Genomic DNA, 14,475 nt, shown 5'->3' on the forward strand with positions numbered 1-14,475 from the left:
TTAAAATATATAATGGTAGCTCTAAAGACTCTAGACAGATCTCTGGATTTATGGCATGTTGCCTTTCATGTTTTATTGATTTCCAACTTTAAAATTACTGGCCTAAAGGGTAATATTTTATGATACTAAATCAAATGCATATTCTTGGAAAATTTCTCTCTTTTAATGTAGTCTATGAAATATTCCTGTCTAATTCTATGCTAGAATTTTATCTGTTTTATTGTTGTTAGAAGCTTTATCAACTGTTTAAATCCTCAGGCCAAATTGCCCTGAAGGAGAAGATACATAGCCGTCCAAATTTTTTCAACATTGCATCTTTGGCCCTCTTTCTTGAAAAGGGTATAGGTTCAGTTTAATTAATACTGAATTTTTTTAATGTGCAAAAATCTAACTGCTTCCTAAAGCAAATGAAAGGAACAAAAATATGGCACCATTCCAATAATCAAATGCCAATAAAAATGGCAACAGTACAAAGATTGAAGCAAATCTCAAACACAGCAGATTTGTAATTAGAACACCATGCAATGATTAATTTTTAGCAAGAACAAGAAGCTTAATAACAACAGGTAAAAGAAACCAAATACTGCATTATACTGAGTACTAAGCTAAGTAACCATAATTAATATTACAAATTCTCCAATATCATAATCACTTGCTTTAGAATAACAGTATATAAGCCTCTTTTTTTTAAATTAAATGCCTGTTTAACAAAGCTAATTGGAACAAATACATTTATGCAAATTTACATCCTAGAATAATAAACAGGAGACATTAGTCAAGGATGGATTAAGAAAGTTCTATTCTTTTTCGTCATCTGAGTGATCAGGTGGCAAAGGACATGCTCTGTGGAAAGAATAGAGAACTTCAATAGTCACCGGAGTATTGACTATTAAAAAAAATAGTTATAAACCTATATAAATCATGAACATTAACAGCGCAATGTGTCTGGTCAAGTGAATAGAAATGAGAGAAAATTATACTCATTAGTTGGCAAACACCTACAAATTCCAAGTACTAGAGTATTTTGCCTGTTAATAATCAAATCAGTGTTTCTCCTTTAGGATATGTTGCCATTTTTATTAAGAAGGGAATCTCTATTTCTATCGCATCTTCTTTCAATTAAGTGGATTGATAAAGAGTATAATCCTTCAGCAAGAACTTTGTGATAATAGGGATGCCTGGGTGGCTCAGTCAGTTAAGCTTCTGCCTTCAGCCCAGGTCATGATCCCAGGCTCCTGGGATCGAGTCTCATATCAGTATGGAGCCTGATTCTCCCTCTGCCTGCAGCTCCCCCTGCTCGTGGGCTCCCTCCCTCCCTCTCTCTCGCTCTCTCTCTCTGACAAATAAATAAATAAAATCTTAAAAAAAAAAAAAAGAACTTTGTGATACTAAAAAGTAAAAAAATCAACCAGTCCATTTGAGCAAAGAAAACATAGCAAGTTGCCATATTTGACTGTATATCCTTTTGAACCATATAAACATATTACCTAATTGGAAAAATCTCAAAATTGGTTAAGTTGGTACAAGGTAGTTGTAGCTTTTGAAAAACAATTTACATTACCCCAGAGCCATTTTGTACTCATTATGCTTTTTATAGAGAAAAGTCTATGAAAAACTTAACCATAAATTAGAATTTTTTTTAGAGTTGATGAAGATCTGTGAAATCTATTCTAAAATAAGCTGTTTTGGGGGCGCCTGGGTGGCTCAGTTGGTTACGCGACTGCCTTCGGCTCAGGTCATGATCCTGGAGTCCCTGGATCGAGTCCCGCATCGGGCTCCCTGCTCAGCAAGGAGCCTGCTTCTCCCTCTAACCCTACCCCCTCTCAGGTACTCTCTCTCTCTCATTCTCACTCTCTCAAATAAATAAATAAATCTTTAAAAAAAATAAAAATAAAATAAGCTGTTTTGGAGGCGCCTGGGTGGCTCAGTCAGTTAAGCGTCTGCCTTCAGCTCAGGTCATGGTCCTAGGGTCCTGGGATTGAGCCCAAGTCCGCCTCCCTGCTTAGCAGGGAACCTGTTTCTCCCTCTCCCACTATCCCTGCTTGTGCGCTCTCTCTCTGTCAAATAAATAAATAAAATCTTTAAAAAAAAATAAGGAGTTTTCAAATTAGATCCCATAAGCCTAAATAGTTATAGAGCTAGGTAGTGAAAAAAGGAAGTTAAAGGTATTCTGACTTGGTATGAGATTATCATAGACTTACCTACTATTAGATTACCAAGAAGACGTCATTGTATTTTCCTGGAAGTTAAATCAAATTAACAAATGAACACTATCATGAGCCAAGCTTCTTTTTTGCAAGGACCTGCTGTAATTTATGTATCATAGCTCTATTCAAGGTTTTAGGTAGACAATCTTTCTTGATTCTGATTCCCCCCCCCATGCAACTGAAGGGAATTTACCCTGCCTTTGTGAGAAAAATAAAGCTGTAGGAGTAGCCATGTTTCAGATTATAAATTAGAGAGTTTATAGCAGAAGTCCTTCTGATAAACTGATAGTTTATTAACTACTATCAAAAGTAAATCTATTGATTTACTATCAATAAAAAGGTAATTACAGCTTTCCTAAACAAAGACAAATCTAAGAAGGGGGTCTAAAGGAATAATATAAACCTTTATTACCTAGTTTTATGTCACAAATTTTATTACACTGTGGATCAAAGTTCTTTAGGAAAATATACATGTAATCTTTCTCCATATAATTGAAAGCCTGTAATATATATTTTATTGTTATTATGATCAATAATGGTCAATAGTATAGCCATATTTGGCTATATTGCCAAATATTTTGTTTCCTTCGTGGAAGTCACAAATAATTCAAGAGGGTTGTAATATATTCTAGAGGTAATATTGACTATTAGCCTATTATATGAGAATGAGAAAGAACAAGGAAGAATGGTACCAGACAGTGACAGGGAGCTAGAAGAAACTTATAGGATCATGAAAGCAAGTCTATTAAAAGGCTCTATCTAAAAATGTATCCCATTTATTGTTGACTTTTATTGAAAGCAGAAATCGTAATAGTGACATTAGCAACAAAATCTAAAATTTAGTTACTGCTCTAGAGTTTGACATTCCTTTTAGATATCTCATAACAGGGATGCCTGGCTGGCTCAGTCAGAAGAGCATGTGACTCTTGATCTTGGGATTGTGAGTTTAAGCCCCACAATGGGTGGAAGGATTGCTAAAAATAAATAAATAAACTTAAATATCTTGTAACATGGATGGTAGGCACTCAATAAACATTTATTAAATTATTTTATGAACAGCATTGAATTGTTAAAATTTTATATGCATAAGCATCATTTTATATATCCAAATATTTTGTTTGTTTGTCTGTTTAAGATTTTATTTATTTGACAGAGATATACACAGCGAGAGAGGGAACACAAGCAGGGGGAGTGGGAGAGGGAGAAGCAGGCTTCCCGCTGAGCAGGGAGCCTGATGCAGGGCTTGATCCCAGGACCCTGGGACCATGACCTGAGCCGAAGGCAGACGCTTAACCATCTGAGTCACCCAGGCGCCCCCCAAATATTTTGTTTTAAATGCTCTTTCAGCCATTTATTTTTATTTAGTTTGTGTTCAATGGAAATCAATTCCAAACACAACACACAATCCCAAACAGATGTACAGTGTTCAGATATGAAGCAAAGGGAATGTTCATTCACACCCAGAGATCCCCCACATAGCTTGAGATCTGTTGGGTCTGGTTGTTCCCCTATAAGTTTCTAAAGATGGCAAATAGTGGTTTAAGACTTATTAAGCATACTATGGTCATATTGGATACTATAAAACGTAAGCATCAGTGTGTGAATATGTGAACCAAAAATTTCATGGACTGTCTATTTCTAGAAAACTTTCTGTACATCAAGGCAGTTGTAAAAGTTTTACTTTCCAGAATCAAGTACACCTAGGTTTAGGACCAGGTTCTAACTATCTAAAAATACTGATATAGAAAGTGTTCCAAATGTAGCTTTTCTGATTCATAAATTTTTTTTTAAATGTATTCACAGAAAGACCCAAAAGAGTTGTGAATTTAATATAGGCAAGTCTCGGGGCACCTGGGTGGCTCAGCTGAGTGAGCGTCCGACTTTTTATTTTGGCTCAGGTCATGATCTCAGGGTTTTGGGATCAAGCCCCACATGGGGCTCTGCACTCAGCACAGAGTCTGCTTATCCCTCTCCCTCTGCTCCTCCCCCTGCTCAGGCTCTCTCTCTCAAATAAATAAATAAAATCTTTAAAATATATACATATATTTTGGGGTGCCTGGGTGGCTCAGTTGTTAAGCGTCTGCCTTCGGCTCAGGTCATGATCCCGGGGTCCTGGGATCGAGCCCCGCATCAGGGTCCCTGCTCTGCGGAGAGCCTGCGTCTCTCTCTCCCACTCCCCCTGCTTGTGTTCCCTCTCTCGTTGTGTCTCTCTCTGTCAAAAAAATAAATAAAATATTTAAAAATAATAATAAAATAAAATATATACATATATTTTATATATATATTTAGGCAAGCCTCCTGTCTTCACTTCCCCAAATACCTAATATACATTATTTTTGCCTCCTTCATATCTTTGCATCTTAATTTCAGTATTTGTCAAATATGCCTTCAAAACAGCAATTTTTAAGTTGTAAAAATTATTTAACAAATGCAGAAATAAATGGCAGTATTTTAAGATTGATTGAAATCAAAGCATTTCATATCTTTGGAATCAAGTTAAGTGATCCAAGTTAACTAAGTGAATCTGGCATTCTTATTGGATGGGAATGAGTGATAGGAAATACCTGTCATTTGACTTTTAAGTGTATATGCAAAAATTACTCATGCTTAGATTTGTAGTAGATTCCAATAAAACATCATTGCCCTGGAACATGTCAATTACTACATAAAGTCACATGCAATATCAACTCCAAAGACCCAGAGGAAAGAGTTCCCAAGAGAACAATGAAAACTTAACAATGTAAAATTTTATGTGGAGTATATCAGCATTAAAATAGGACTGCTGAAATAATACACAGAGGATTTACAATAACACCTGGTGGTTCCTTCCAATGTACATATAAATAGAATAATGGAAGCTTTTTATATTACCTAATCATTTTATGGCCTTCTAAATTTAATGAATCAAAGTAAAAACCCAATTTCCATTCCGCAGCTAATCCCTTTTCTCTAGATCAAGGTGAAATTATCATTATCAAGGAAGAGTTTCAAGTGTCCATATTTCTTAAGCTACATTTAATCACATCATTAATTTTCAATGTCTCTCTCTTCAGTCTTGAATGTGAAACTCTAGCAGATTTAATATTAGCATTCGTTATCTAGTCAAATCCTTCAGATGCTCTGTAAGTCAGTCCAACTGGGGACTCTCACATTTTCTGTGTTAGTAAAATAAAGAGTGGTATTAGTAGATCTGATAAAGACTGTGTTTTCCTTGTCACATTGGACTTCTAGTTACCATATGGATTGGGCTTTAGAATATGTGTTAGTTAACAATAGATGTTTTTTGGCCTGGATCTGTTTAACAGTAGAGATGTAGAAGGGCAAGCAAGACCACAAGGAGAATGGCCACTCACTGCAGGGCACAAGTGGACACTGTGGGTTCAAACAGAGGACCCGGTGTGCTGGCTAAAGGAACGTGTGACTAAATCTGTGTGGATAGGAGCAGTGCCAGAAGTAGCAGCCTCAGACTGAGCCTGGCCACCAGCCCCTTGCCCATGTTGGCCACTGTGCCTTGGGTCAGACTTGCTGTTTGGTGTGCTGTTGGATCATAGGCTCCTGGCTGGTGCAGGAGAAGTAGCTAGCAGGGTCTCAAACCAGGGGGCATCATAATGACAGTGACATGGCACCATCTGCCCACCCATGCTCACCATTCCCCATACCTCCAGTCACATAATTTGTCTTTGAAACACAATTCTTCAAAATTGTTTAGAGGGCCTGGATCCTATTACTTATAAATCTGTTTTTTAAAAAGCAGGTTTTCTTTGCCTTTATTTTTTCCAAGTGGCATTATTTTTTTCCTGATTCTTAGATGTTTGTTGTTGAAAGTTGGTAGCACAAAATGAATATGAAGAGAGGTTTTTACCCAGAGATAATCACTATTGATATTTGGTCTGTTTATATACATGTTTTTACACCATAAAAGCTGTTCTTCTATATGCAGAATTTTTGCTTAGTATTTATCATGAGCATATTTCTGACATTAAGAGCTTAAAAAGCATGATTTAATTATCTTCTTTTTTTTTTTTTAAAGATTTTATTTAGGGGCGCCTGGGTGGCTCAGTTGTTAAGCATCTGCCTTCAGCTCAGGTCATGATCCCAGGGTGCTGGGATCAAGCCCCGCATCGGGCTCCCTGCTCGGTGGGAAGCCTGCTTCTCCCTCTCCCATTCCCCCTGCTTGTGTTCCCTCTCTCGCTATCTGTCAAATAAATAAATAAAATCTTAAAAAAAAAAAAGATTTTATTTATTTATTTATTTGACAGAGCGAGCGAGAGAGCACAAGCAGGAGGAGCAGCATAGGGAGAGGGAGAAGCAGGCTCCCGTCTGAGGAGGGAATCTGACACAGGGCTTGATCTCAGGACTTAGGGATCATGACCCGAGCCGAAGGCAGATGCTTAACTGAGTGAGCCATCCAGGCATCCTGATTTAATTATCTTTTTTTTTTTTAAGATTTTATTTATTTATTTGACAGAGAGAGAGAGAGTACAAGCTGGGGGAGTGGCAGGCAGAGGGAGAAGCAGGCTCCCTGGGAGCCCGATGCGGGATTCCATCCCAGGACCCTGGGATCATGACCTGAGTGGACGGCAGACGCTTAACTGACTGAGCCACCCAGTCTTCTCTATTTATCTCCTTTAAAAACTATGCAGGGGTGCCTGGGTGGCTCAGTCATTAAGCGTCTGCCTTCGGCTCAGGTCATGATCCCAGAGTCCTGGGATGGAGCCCCACGTCGGGCTCCCTGCTCAGCGGGAGGCGTGCTTCTCCCTCTCCCACTCCTACTGCTTGTGTGCCCTCTCTCGTTGTGTCTCTCTCTGTCAATAAATAAATAAATAAATAAAGTGTGTACACTGGGGGTGCCTGGGTGGCTCAGTTGGTTAAGCATCCCACTCTGGATCTCAGCTAAGGTCTTGATCTCAGGGTCATGAGTTCAAGCCCCACACTGGGCTCCCCGCTGGGCATGGAGCCTACTAAAATTTAAATGAACAAAAATTTTTTAAAATAAACAAATGTTGGGCGCCTGGGTGGCTCAGTTGGTTGAGCGACTGCCTTCGGCTCAGGTCATGATCCTGGAGTCCCTGGATCGAGTCCCACATCGGGCTCCCTGCTTGGCGGGGAGTCTGCTTCTCCCTCTGACCCTCCCCCCTCTCATGTGCTCTCTCTCTCTCATTCTCTCTGTCTCAGATAAATAAATAAAATCTTTAAAAAATAAAAATTAAAAATAAAATAAAATAAACAAATGTTTAAAAAAAGTATGTACACTGAACTCTGTATGTGTGCAGTTGTATTCCCACCTTTTTTTTTTGAAGTATTTTTAGGTATTTTTAGAGAAGTTGTAAAGAAAATACACCATGGTGTTTTGGTTTTCTAAGTGATGGGGATTTCTATATTTTCCAACTTTTCTACATTGGTTATTTATTTATTGTGGAGGTTGAACTAGTAGTTTTTTGAGGGGTTGAGTTAGTAGAATTGATGCTGGATAAACTAACATAGAAATTGCTTTTTTTGAAAAAAAGTATAGAAAATAGACAGTAAAAATGAAAGAATAAAGACAGGAAGTTCACGGTTAATAACTTAGCACTTAGCATCTGATTGGGAACTGATCCTCTTTGAGTGACTGAAATGAGTAAAAATAATACTTTTCACTGATGTTTGAAATTTAGGAGTGACTTAGAAAAACATTAGCACAAGTTTTAAAAAAACCCTGGTTTGTGTTTTCTTATCCGTTCAAGGAGAAACTTTAAAGTTACTCAATATCCCCCTGTCTTTTACTTTCAAGTATATAAATATTTTCCTTAGATTCCAGAATATAAAAACTTACTTTCTTTTTGCTTTTCCTAAGCCACTGCTTCCTGCCTCTTCAGGAATCCGATTCTCTTTTTCAGAATCTTTAGGAGACAGCCTGAAGAATTCTCCGATTCCTTTTTGCCACTTGGGAGTTGGGCGCACACAAACTGGATTCCCTCCTGCATACTTATTTTCAACTATAAAATAAAAACAGATGGAACTAAATAAGAACCAAGGAGGGCACCTGGGTGGCTCAGTCGTTAAGCGTCTGCCTCGGCTCAGGTCATGATCCCAGGGTCCTGGGATCGAGTCCCACATTGGGCTCCCTGCTCGGCAGGAGGCCTGCTTCTCCCGCTCCCACTCCCCCTGCTTGTGTTCCTGCTCTCGCTATCTCTCTCTCTCTGTCAAATAAATAAATAAAATCTTAAATAAATAAATAAATAAATAAATAAGAACCAAGGATACAACTGCCATTCCTTAAAGGGAAACAATTTTTTAACATTAAATCTACAGAGTATTAAGTAGTATTACATCCATCTTAAAATAATTAGAAAATGTGAGATGATAAAGCTGTATTCAGTTAATATTATATTATACATTATTATAATACAATGTATAATAATATTTTGTTAGAGTTATCCTTTGTCCTAGGAAAACAAAATTAACAGAATTTTTACAACTGGAAAATACTTTCCATAATTTAATCAGAAGCAGAGCTATTCAGATAGTTTTATGTATTGTCATACTAAACTTTGACACATTTTTTCCTAATATGAGGTATAGTATAAACCACCAAAATTTTACTTAACAAGGTTTTTAAAACCCCTGTGAGGGCACCTGGGTGGCTCAGCCAGTTGGGTGGCTGCCTTTGGCTCAGGTCATGATCACAGGTTCCTGGGATCGAGTCCTGCATCGGGCTCCCTGCTCAGCGGAGAGCCTACTTCTCCCTCTCCCTCTGCCTGCCTCTCTGCCTACTTGTTCTCTCTCTCTCTCTATGTCAAATAAATAAATAAAATCTTAAAAAAAAAAAACACCTGTGAAAGGCAAAATAAATATACAGCAATGTGAACGTTTCCACAAAATTAGGTTTCACTTTTCAAAGCCCTCGGCTCCTTTTCAGTTCATAAGGTAAATCCAATTCCTGATTTTTTTTTAAGTAAGCTCTACACCCCACGTTGGGTAAACTTATGACCCTGAGATCAAGAGTTGCATGTTTTACCAACTGAGCCGAACAGGTGCCCCAATTTCTGATAATTTTTTTTATTTTAAAATAGTAACATAGAGGGAAAATTTCTGCCTCTTTATGAAGTAATGGTTAGAATACCAAGATGAGCAAATTACTGAGCCACTACATATTTTTTGCTTTAAACACATTTGTCACAAACTACCTGTTATAAAGTTGCTTCCATATATACTCTCTGAAGCTTTTTTATTTTCTTTTTAAAGATTTTATTTAGGGGCACCTGGGTGGCTCAGTCGTTAAGCGTCTGCCTTCCGCTCAGGTCATGATCCCAGTGTCCTGGGATCGAGCCCCGCATCGGGCTCCCTGCTCAGCAGGAAGCCTGCTTCTCCCACTCCCCCTGCTTGTGTTCCCTCTCTTGCTGTGTCTCTCTCTGTCAAATAAATAAATAAAGAGAGAACAATCCTGAGCAGGCGGAGAAGCCGACACCCCACTGAGCAGGGAGCCAGATGCGGGACTCTATCCCAGGAGCCACCCAGGCGCCCACTCTCTGAAGTTTTAAAAGTACAAGTGGCTTTTAAAAATAGTGATCTGGGGCACCTGGGTGGAGCAGTCAGTTGAGGGTATGACTCTTAGTTTTGGCTCAGGTCATGATCTCATATTTGTGAGATCAAGTGGGGTCCAATCACACTCAGCAATGGCGTCTGCTTGGAGTTTCCCTCTGCCTCTGCCCCTCCCCCTCAATCTCTCTAAAATAAATAAATAAATGTTAAAAAATAAATAAATAATAGTGATCCTTTGGTTCATAATTTTCCAAAAGGAAACTTATAGGTATGCTTTGACTACTTAGAAAGTGTAGGGGGCGCCTGGGTGGCTCAGTCCATTAAACCTCTGCCTTTGGCTCAGGTCATGATCCCAGGGTTCTGGGATTGAGCCTCCCATCGGGCTCCCTGCTCATCAGAGAGCCTGCTTCTCCCTCTTCCTTTGCCACTCCCCCTGCTTGTGCTCTCTCTCTGTGAAACAAAGAAAGAAAGGAAAGAAAGACAGGAAAGAAAAAAAGAAAAGAAAGAAAGAAGAAAGTGTATGGCAGCAACCTATAGCTCAGCACAGAATTCAAACCCAGCTCGGAGTGCCTGGGTGGCTCAGTTGCTTAAGGGTCTGACTTTGGCTCAGGTCATGATCTCAGGGTCCTTGCTTGGCAGGGCGTCTGCTTATCCCTCTCTCTCTGCCCCTCCTCCTGATGGTGCTCTCTTTGTCTCTCTCTCAAATAAATAAATAAATAAATAAATTTTTTTAAAAAAGATTTTATTTATTTATTTGACAGAGAGACAGCGAGAGAGGGAACACAAGCAGGGGGAGTGGGAGAGGGAGAAGCAGGCTTCCCGCGGAGCAGGGAGCCCGACGCGGGGCTCATCCCAGGACCCTGGGATCATGACCTGAGCCGAAGGCAGACGCTTAACCGACTGAGCCACCCAGGCGCCCCAATAAATAAAAATCTTAAAAAAAAAATTCAAACCTAGCTCTGATTTAATTTTGTGACTTTTTTTAAAGATTTTATTTATTTATTTGACAGAGAGAGACACAGTGAGAAAGAGAACACAAGCAGGGGGAGTGGAAGAGGGAGAAGCAGGCCTCCCGCGGAGCAGGCTCCATCCCAGGACTCTGGGATCATAACCTGAGCCGGAGGCAGACGCTTAACCGCTGAGCCACCCAGGCACTCCTTAATTGTGTGACTTTTACCAAGGTATGTAACCTGAGCTTAAATGTCCTCATCATTAAAATGAGGTTATTATCAATTTCATACAGTTGATTAAAAATAGAGATCTGTGGGTGCCTGCCTGGCTCAGTTGGTGAAGCATGCTCTTGATCTCAGGGTTGTGATTTTGAGCCCCATGTTGGGTGCAGAGATTACTTAAAAATAAAATCTTAAAAAAAAAGAAAAGAAAAGAAAAGAAAACCAACAATAGAGATCTGCAGGGGCACCTGGCTGGCTCACTGCATAGAGAATGAGACTCTTGATCTTAGGGTCCTGAGTTCAAGCCCCTTGTTAGGCGAAGAGCTTACTTACAAAAAAATAGAGATCTGTAAAATGGCTTAAGAGGTGCATTTGGAGGTGCCTGGGTGGCTCAGTTGGTTGAGCGGCTGCCTTCGGCTCGGGTCATGATCCCAGGGTCCTGGAATCGAGTCTCGCGTCGGGCTCCCTGCTCAGTGGACAGCCTGCTTCTCCCTCTCCCTGCCGATCTGCCTATTTGTGCTCTATCTCACTGTCAAATAAAGAAATAAAATCTTAAAAAAAAAAAAAAAGAAGTGCATTTGGCCAACATATGTTCATTAAGGGCTTATCCAGTTGGCTCTGGTAATTCAACAGTGGACTAGACAATGGCATGTGGCCCTAATTGTAATTTAGTGGTAAAGGGTATAGAATATCCTCAATAAATTAATCACCTTTCAAAACTTTTGACCTACAGCTCCTTTTTATCTAAAGAGAGTAAATTAGTAAATATTTTCTAATGAAATATTTAGAACAGGGGTAAGTTTAAGTTAACTTAAGAACCCATGAAGTTTGGGGCACCTGGGTAGCTCAGTCGTTAAGCGTCTGCCTTCGGCTCAGGTCATGATCCCAGGGGCCTGGGATCGAGCCCCGCATCGGGCTCCCTGCTCAGCAGGAAGCCTGCTTCTCCCTCTCCCACTCCCCCTGCTTGTGTTCCTGCTCTCGCTATCTCTCTCTGTCAAATAAATAAATAAAATCTTAAAAAAAAAAAAAAGAACCCACGAAGTTCTTCACTGTGCTCCCCTGTACGTTCTTAATTAGGCCTTGTGGAATTAATCTTCCTAACTGCTCAACTTCCTAGGAGTGGAATAAGGCACCAGATGGCACGGTATTTTCTCAACCTCTCCTTGCACAGAAGGAGCAGTGTGAAGCTATTTCATCAGCCAAGTTTTCCATTCTAATGTCCCAAAAGCAGTATCAGGAGCTGCATAGTTGGAAAACACACACACACACCATGCTAAAAAACAAACAAAAAACCAAAAATACATGCAGAAATGAAAACAAAAACTTTTACACTAAGAAGACAACGTGAGGGTGCCTGGGTGGCTCAGTTGGTTAAGCCTTTGGCTTCGGTCATGATCCAGGATGGAGTCCCACATCGGTCCCGCTCAGCGGGGAGTTTGCTTCTCCCTCTGACCCTCCTCCCTCTCGTGCTCTCTGTCTCTCATTCTCTCTCTCAAATAAATAAATAAAATCTTTTTTAAAAAAAAGAAGACAACGTGATTAGCACTGTCAACTATGGTCCCAATTCTTAATGTAGTGAAGGTGAGCTTAAATAGCCTTTTGCAGGAAAAAGCCATCTGCCGATATTAAAAATAAAAATGCCAAACTAGAAAAGAAAAAGAGTTTGAAGATAAACCGTGTCTGTCCCTAACCCCGAGGTCGGAGATTCTTTTCCTTACTACCCCCACCTTTACCCCAACCGGCCGAGAGGCCAAGGTCCTCTCATTATATCCGAGGGCAAGGAAGAAATTCAAGTGTGAGGATCTCAGGAAAATAAATTCCACAGTGGGTCAGGAGGTTGCAGGTCAGGAGAACTGTGGTGTAAGTCCTGATCCCCTTTGAGAAGATTCCTCCAGGAGTTGCAGGGGCGCTTTTTACCTTTCCTTGACGAAAGCGATGTGGAATTAGTGGCAGAAGTGGAGGAACCAAGCACCTTCCTGGGGGCTCGCGAAGCCACCACTGCGGAGAGGCAAAAGAGAGCATTCAAAACAGGGCAGTAAGGTTCCGACGCTGAGTCTCTCAGAACCACGTTCTCACCACAGTCTCCGACCCCGCCGCTTGGAGAGGAGAGCCCCGCGATCCAGAACAGCCCGACAACCCTCCCCTGTCCGCGCCGCTCCTTCCTCCTGGTAAACGGGCCAGGCCGCGGCTTCCAGAGCTGCTGGACCAGTCTGGCTCACAGGGCGGTGGAGAGCCCTGGCCTCTCCCGCCGGTAGCGGGGCTGCCCGGAGAACCCCCTGCCCTCCACTGCCGTGCCCAACTACCTCACCTTTTCTGTAGGTGCCTGGGACACTGTCCGCTTTCGTCCGCACCATGTTCAAACTCGAGGAGATGAGAGCAATCAAATGACTTCCCAACCGCGGGTGTTTAACTGCACAAGGACTCGAAAAACGAATCTCCCGCCACAGTTTATATTGGTCTCTTTCCCGCGCGCTCCTCGGGCTCTCCAGGGAAGCCGCTCCCATTGGTTCCGCGCCGTCCCCCCACAACCAATCGCCGTTGTCCAGCGATGACAGCGGCGAGGCGAGACTCAGTACCGTCCCGTCCATCAGCTTTGCAGAAGCTTGTGATTCGTACCCGCCCCAAGTGGGCGGTGCCAAGGCTCTTTCCTGGGATGCCCCAAGAGTGAGTGCTAAGATTATGAGTTAGGGAAATGGGCCTGCTTAGAAAAGAAAACCCAGGAAAGACAGCGAATTACAACATTCCTTCAAAAGTTACCCCAGGATTAAATCCATAATGATTGACTCCAGGAAAAGAAACTTGAAATGAAGCAGATTTTTAAATGCAAATCAGAATAAAGAATTTTTTTTTTTAAACCTCAGATAAACTCTCTCCACAGGATGCATAACAAAACAATTCTATGGAATGTTAGAAAAGGAAGATAATTTATTTACAAGGCTTTTCTACGTTTTTAGTATGGTGTGAAACTAAAGGAAAAACTGAGTGGATTATTTATACATACACACATAAAAAGGAATAAATTAATGAAAGGTCTTCCTAAGATCTATATGGTCTCAGAGTTCCTTCAAACTATGCCAAATGTCAGGGTGCTTGGCTGGCTCAGTCAGTGGAGCATGCAACTCTTGATCTTCGGGTTGTGGATTTGAGCCCCACCTTGGATATAGAGATTACTTAAAAATAAAATCTTTAAAAAAAAAATGCCAGATGTGCCAAGGGTATATCCCTGACACACAGTGATTATAACGCTAGAACAGGAGCTCACAACTATTTTCTATCCCTATGCCTATCTTCTAATTACTCAAAATCCCCCCGGGGAGTGATTTTCACTCTCTGAAAACCATGCATAAAACATGATCATTGGGCGCCTGGGTGGCTCAGTCGTTAAGCGTCTGCCTTCGGCTCAGGTCATGATCCCAGGGTCCTGGGATCGAGTCCCACATCGGGCTCCCTGCTCGGCAAGAAGCCTGCTTCTCCCTCTCCCATTCCCCCTGCTTGTGTTCCTGCTCTCGCTATGTCTCTTTCTGTCAGATAAATAAATAAAATCTTTAAAAAAAAAAAAAAAAAAAAAAAAAAAA

General features: G+C 40.8%; 1 protein-coding gene across 1 annotated transcript; it reads right to left on the reverse strand.

The window, feature by feature from the left end:
* Positions 1-316: 316 nt before the first annotated feature.
* Positions 317-13,328, reverse strand: PCLAF (PCNA clamp associated factor). The gene is made up of 4 exons (XM_021693983.1): positions 13,209-13,328; positions 12,818-12,898; positions 8,020-8,182; positions 317-843 (listed from the first exon to the last, which is right to left on the reverse strand). The coding sequence occupies exons 1-4, from the start codon at positions 13,252-13,254 to the stop codon at positions 798-800; spliced, it is 336 nt and encodes a 111-aa protein (XP_021549658.1). The 5' UTR covers positions 13,255-13,328; the 3' UTR covers positions 317-797.
* Between the last annotated feature and the right edge of the window lie 1,147 nt (positions 13,329-14,475).

Source organism: Neomonachus schauinslandi, chromosome 9 (assembly GCF_002201575.2).
Source record: "Neomonachus schauinslandi chromosome 9, ASM220157v2, whole genome shotgun sequence".
Classification (NCBI taxonomy): domain Eukaryota; kingdom Metazoa; phylum Chordata; class Mammalia; order Carnivora; family Phocidae; genus Neomonachus; species Neomonachus schauinslandi.

Coding starts and splice junctions, on each gene's coding strand:
- PCLAF (XM_021693983.1), bottom strand. CDS start 13,254: ATGGTGCGGACGAAAGCGGACAGTGTCCCAGGCACCTACAGAAAAG. Junction 12,899..13,208: donor CCCAGGCACCTACAGAAAAG/GTGAGGTAGTTG, acceptor GCCTCTCCGCAG/TGGTGGCTTCGCGAGCCCCC. Junction 8,183..12,817: donor ATCGCTTTCGTCAAGGAAAG/GTAAAAAGCGCC, acceptor TTTATTTTATAG/TTGAAAATAAGTATGCAGGA.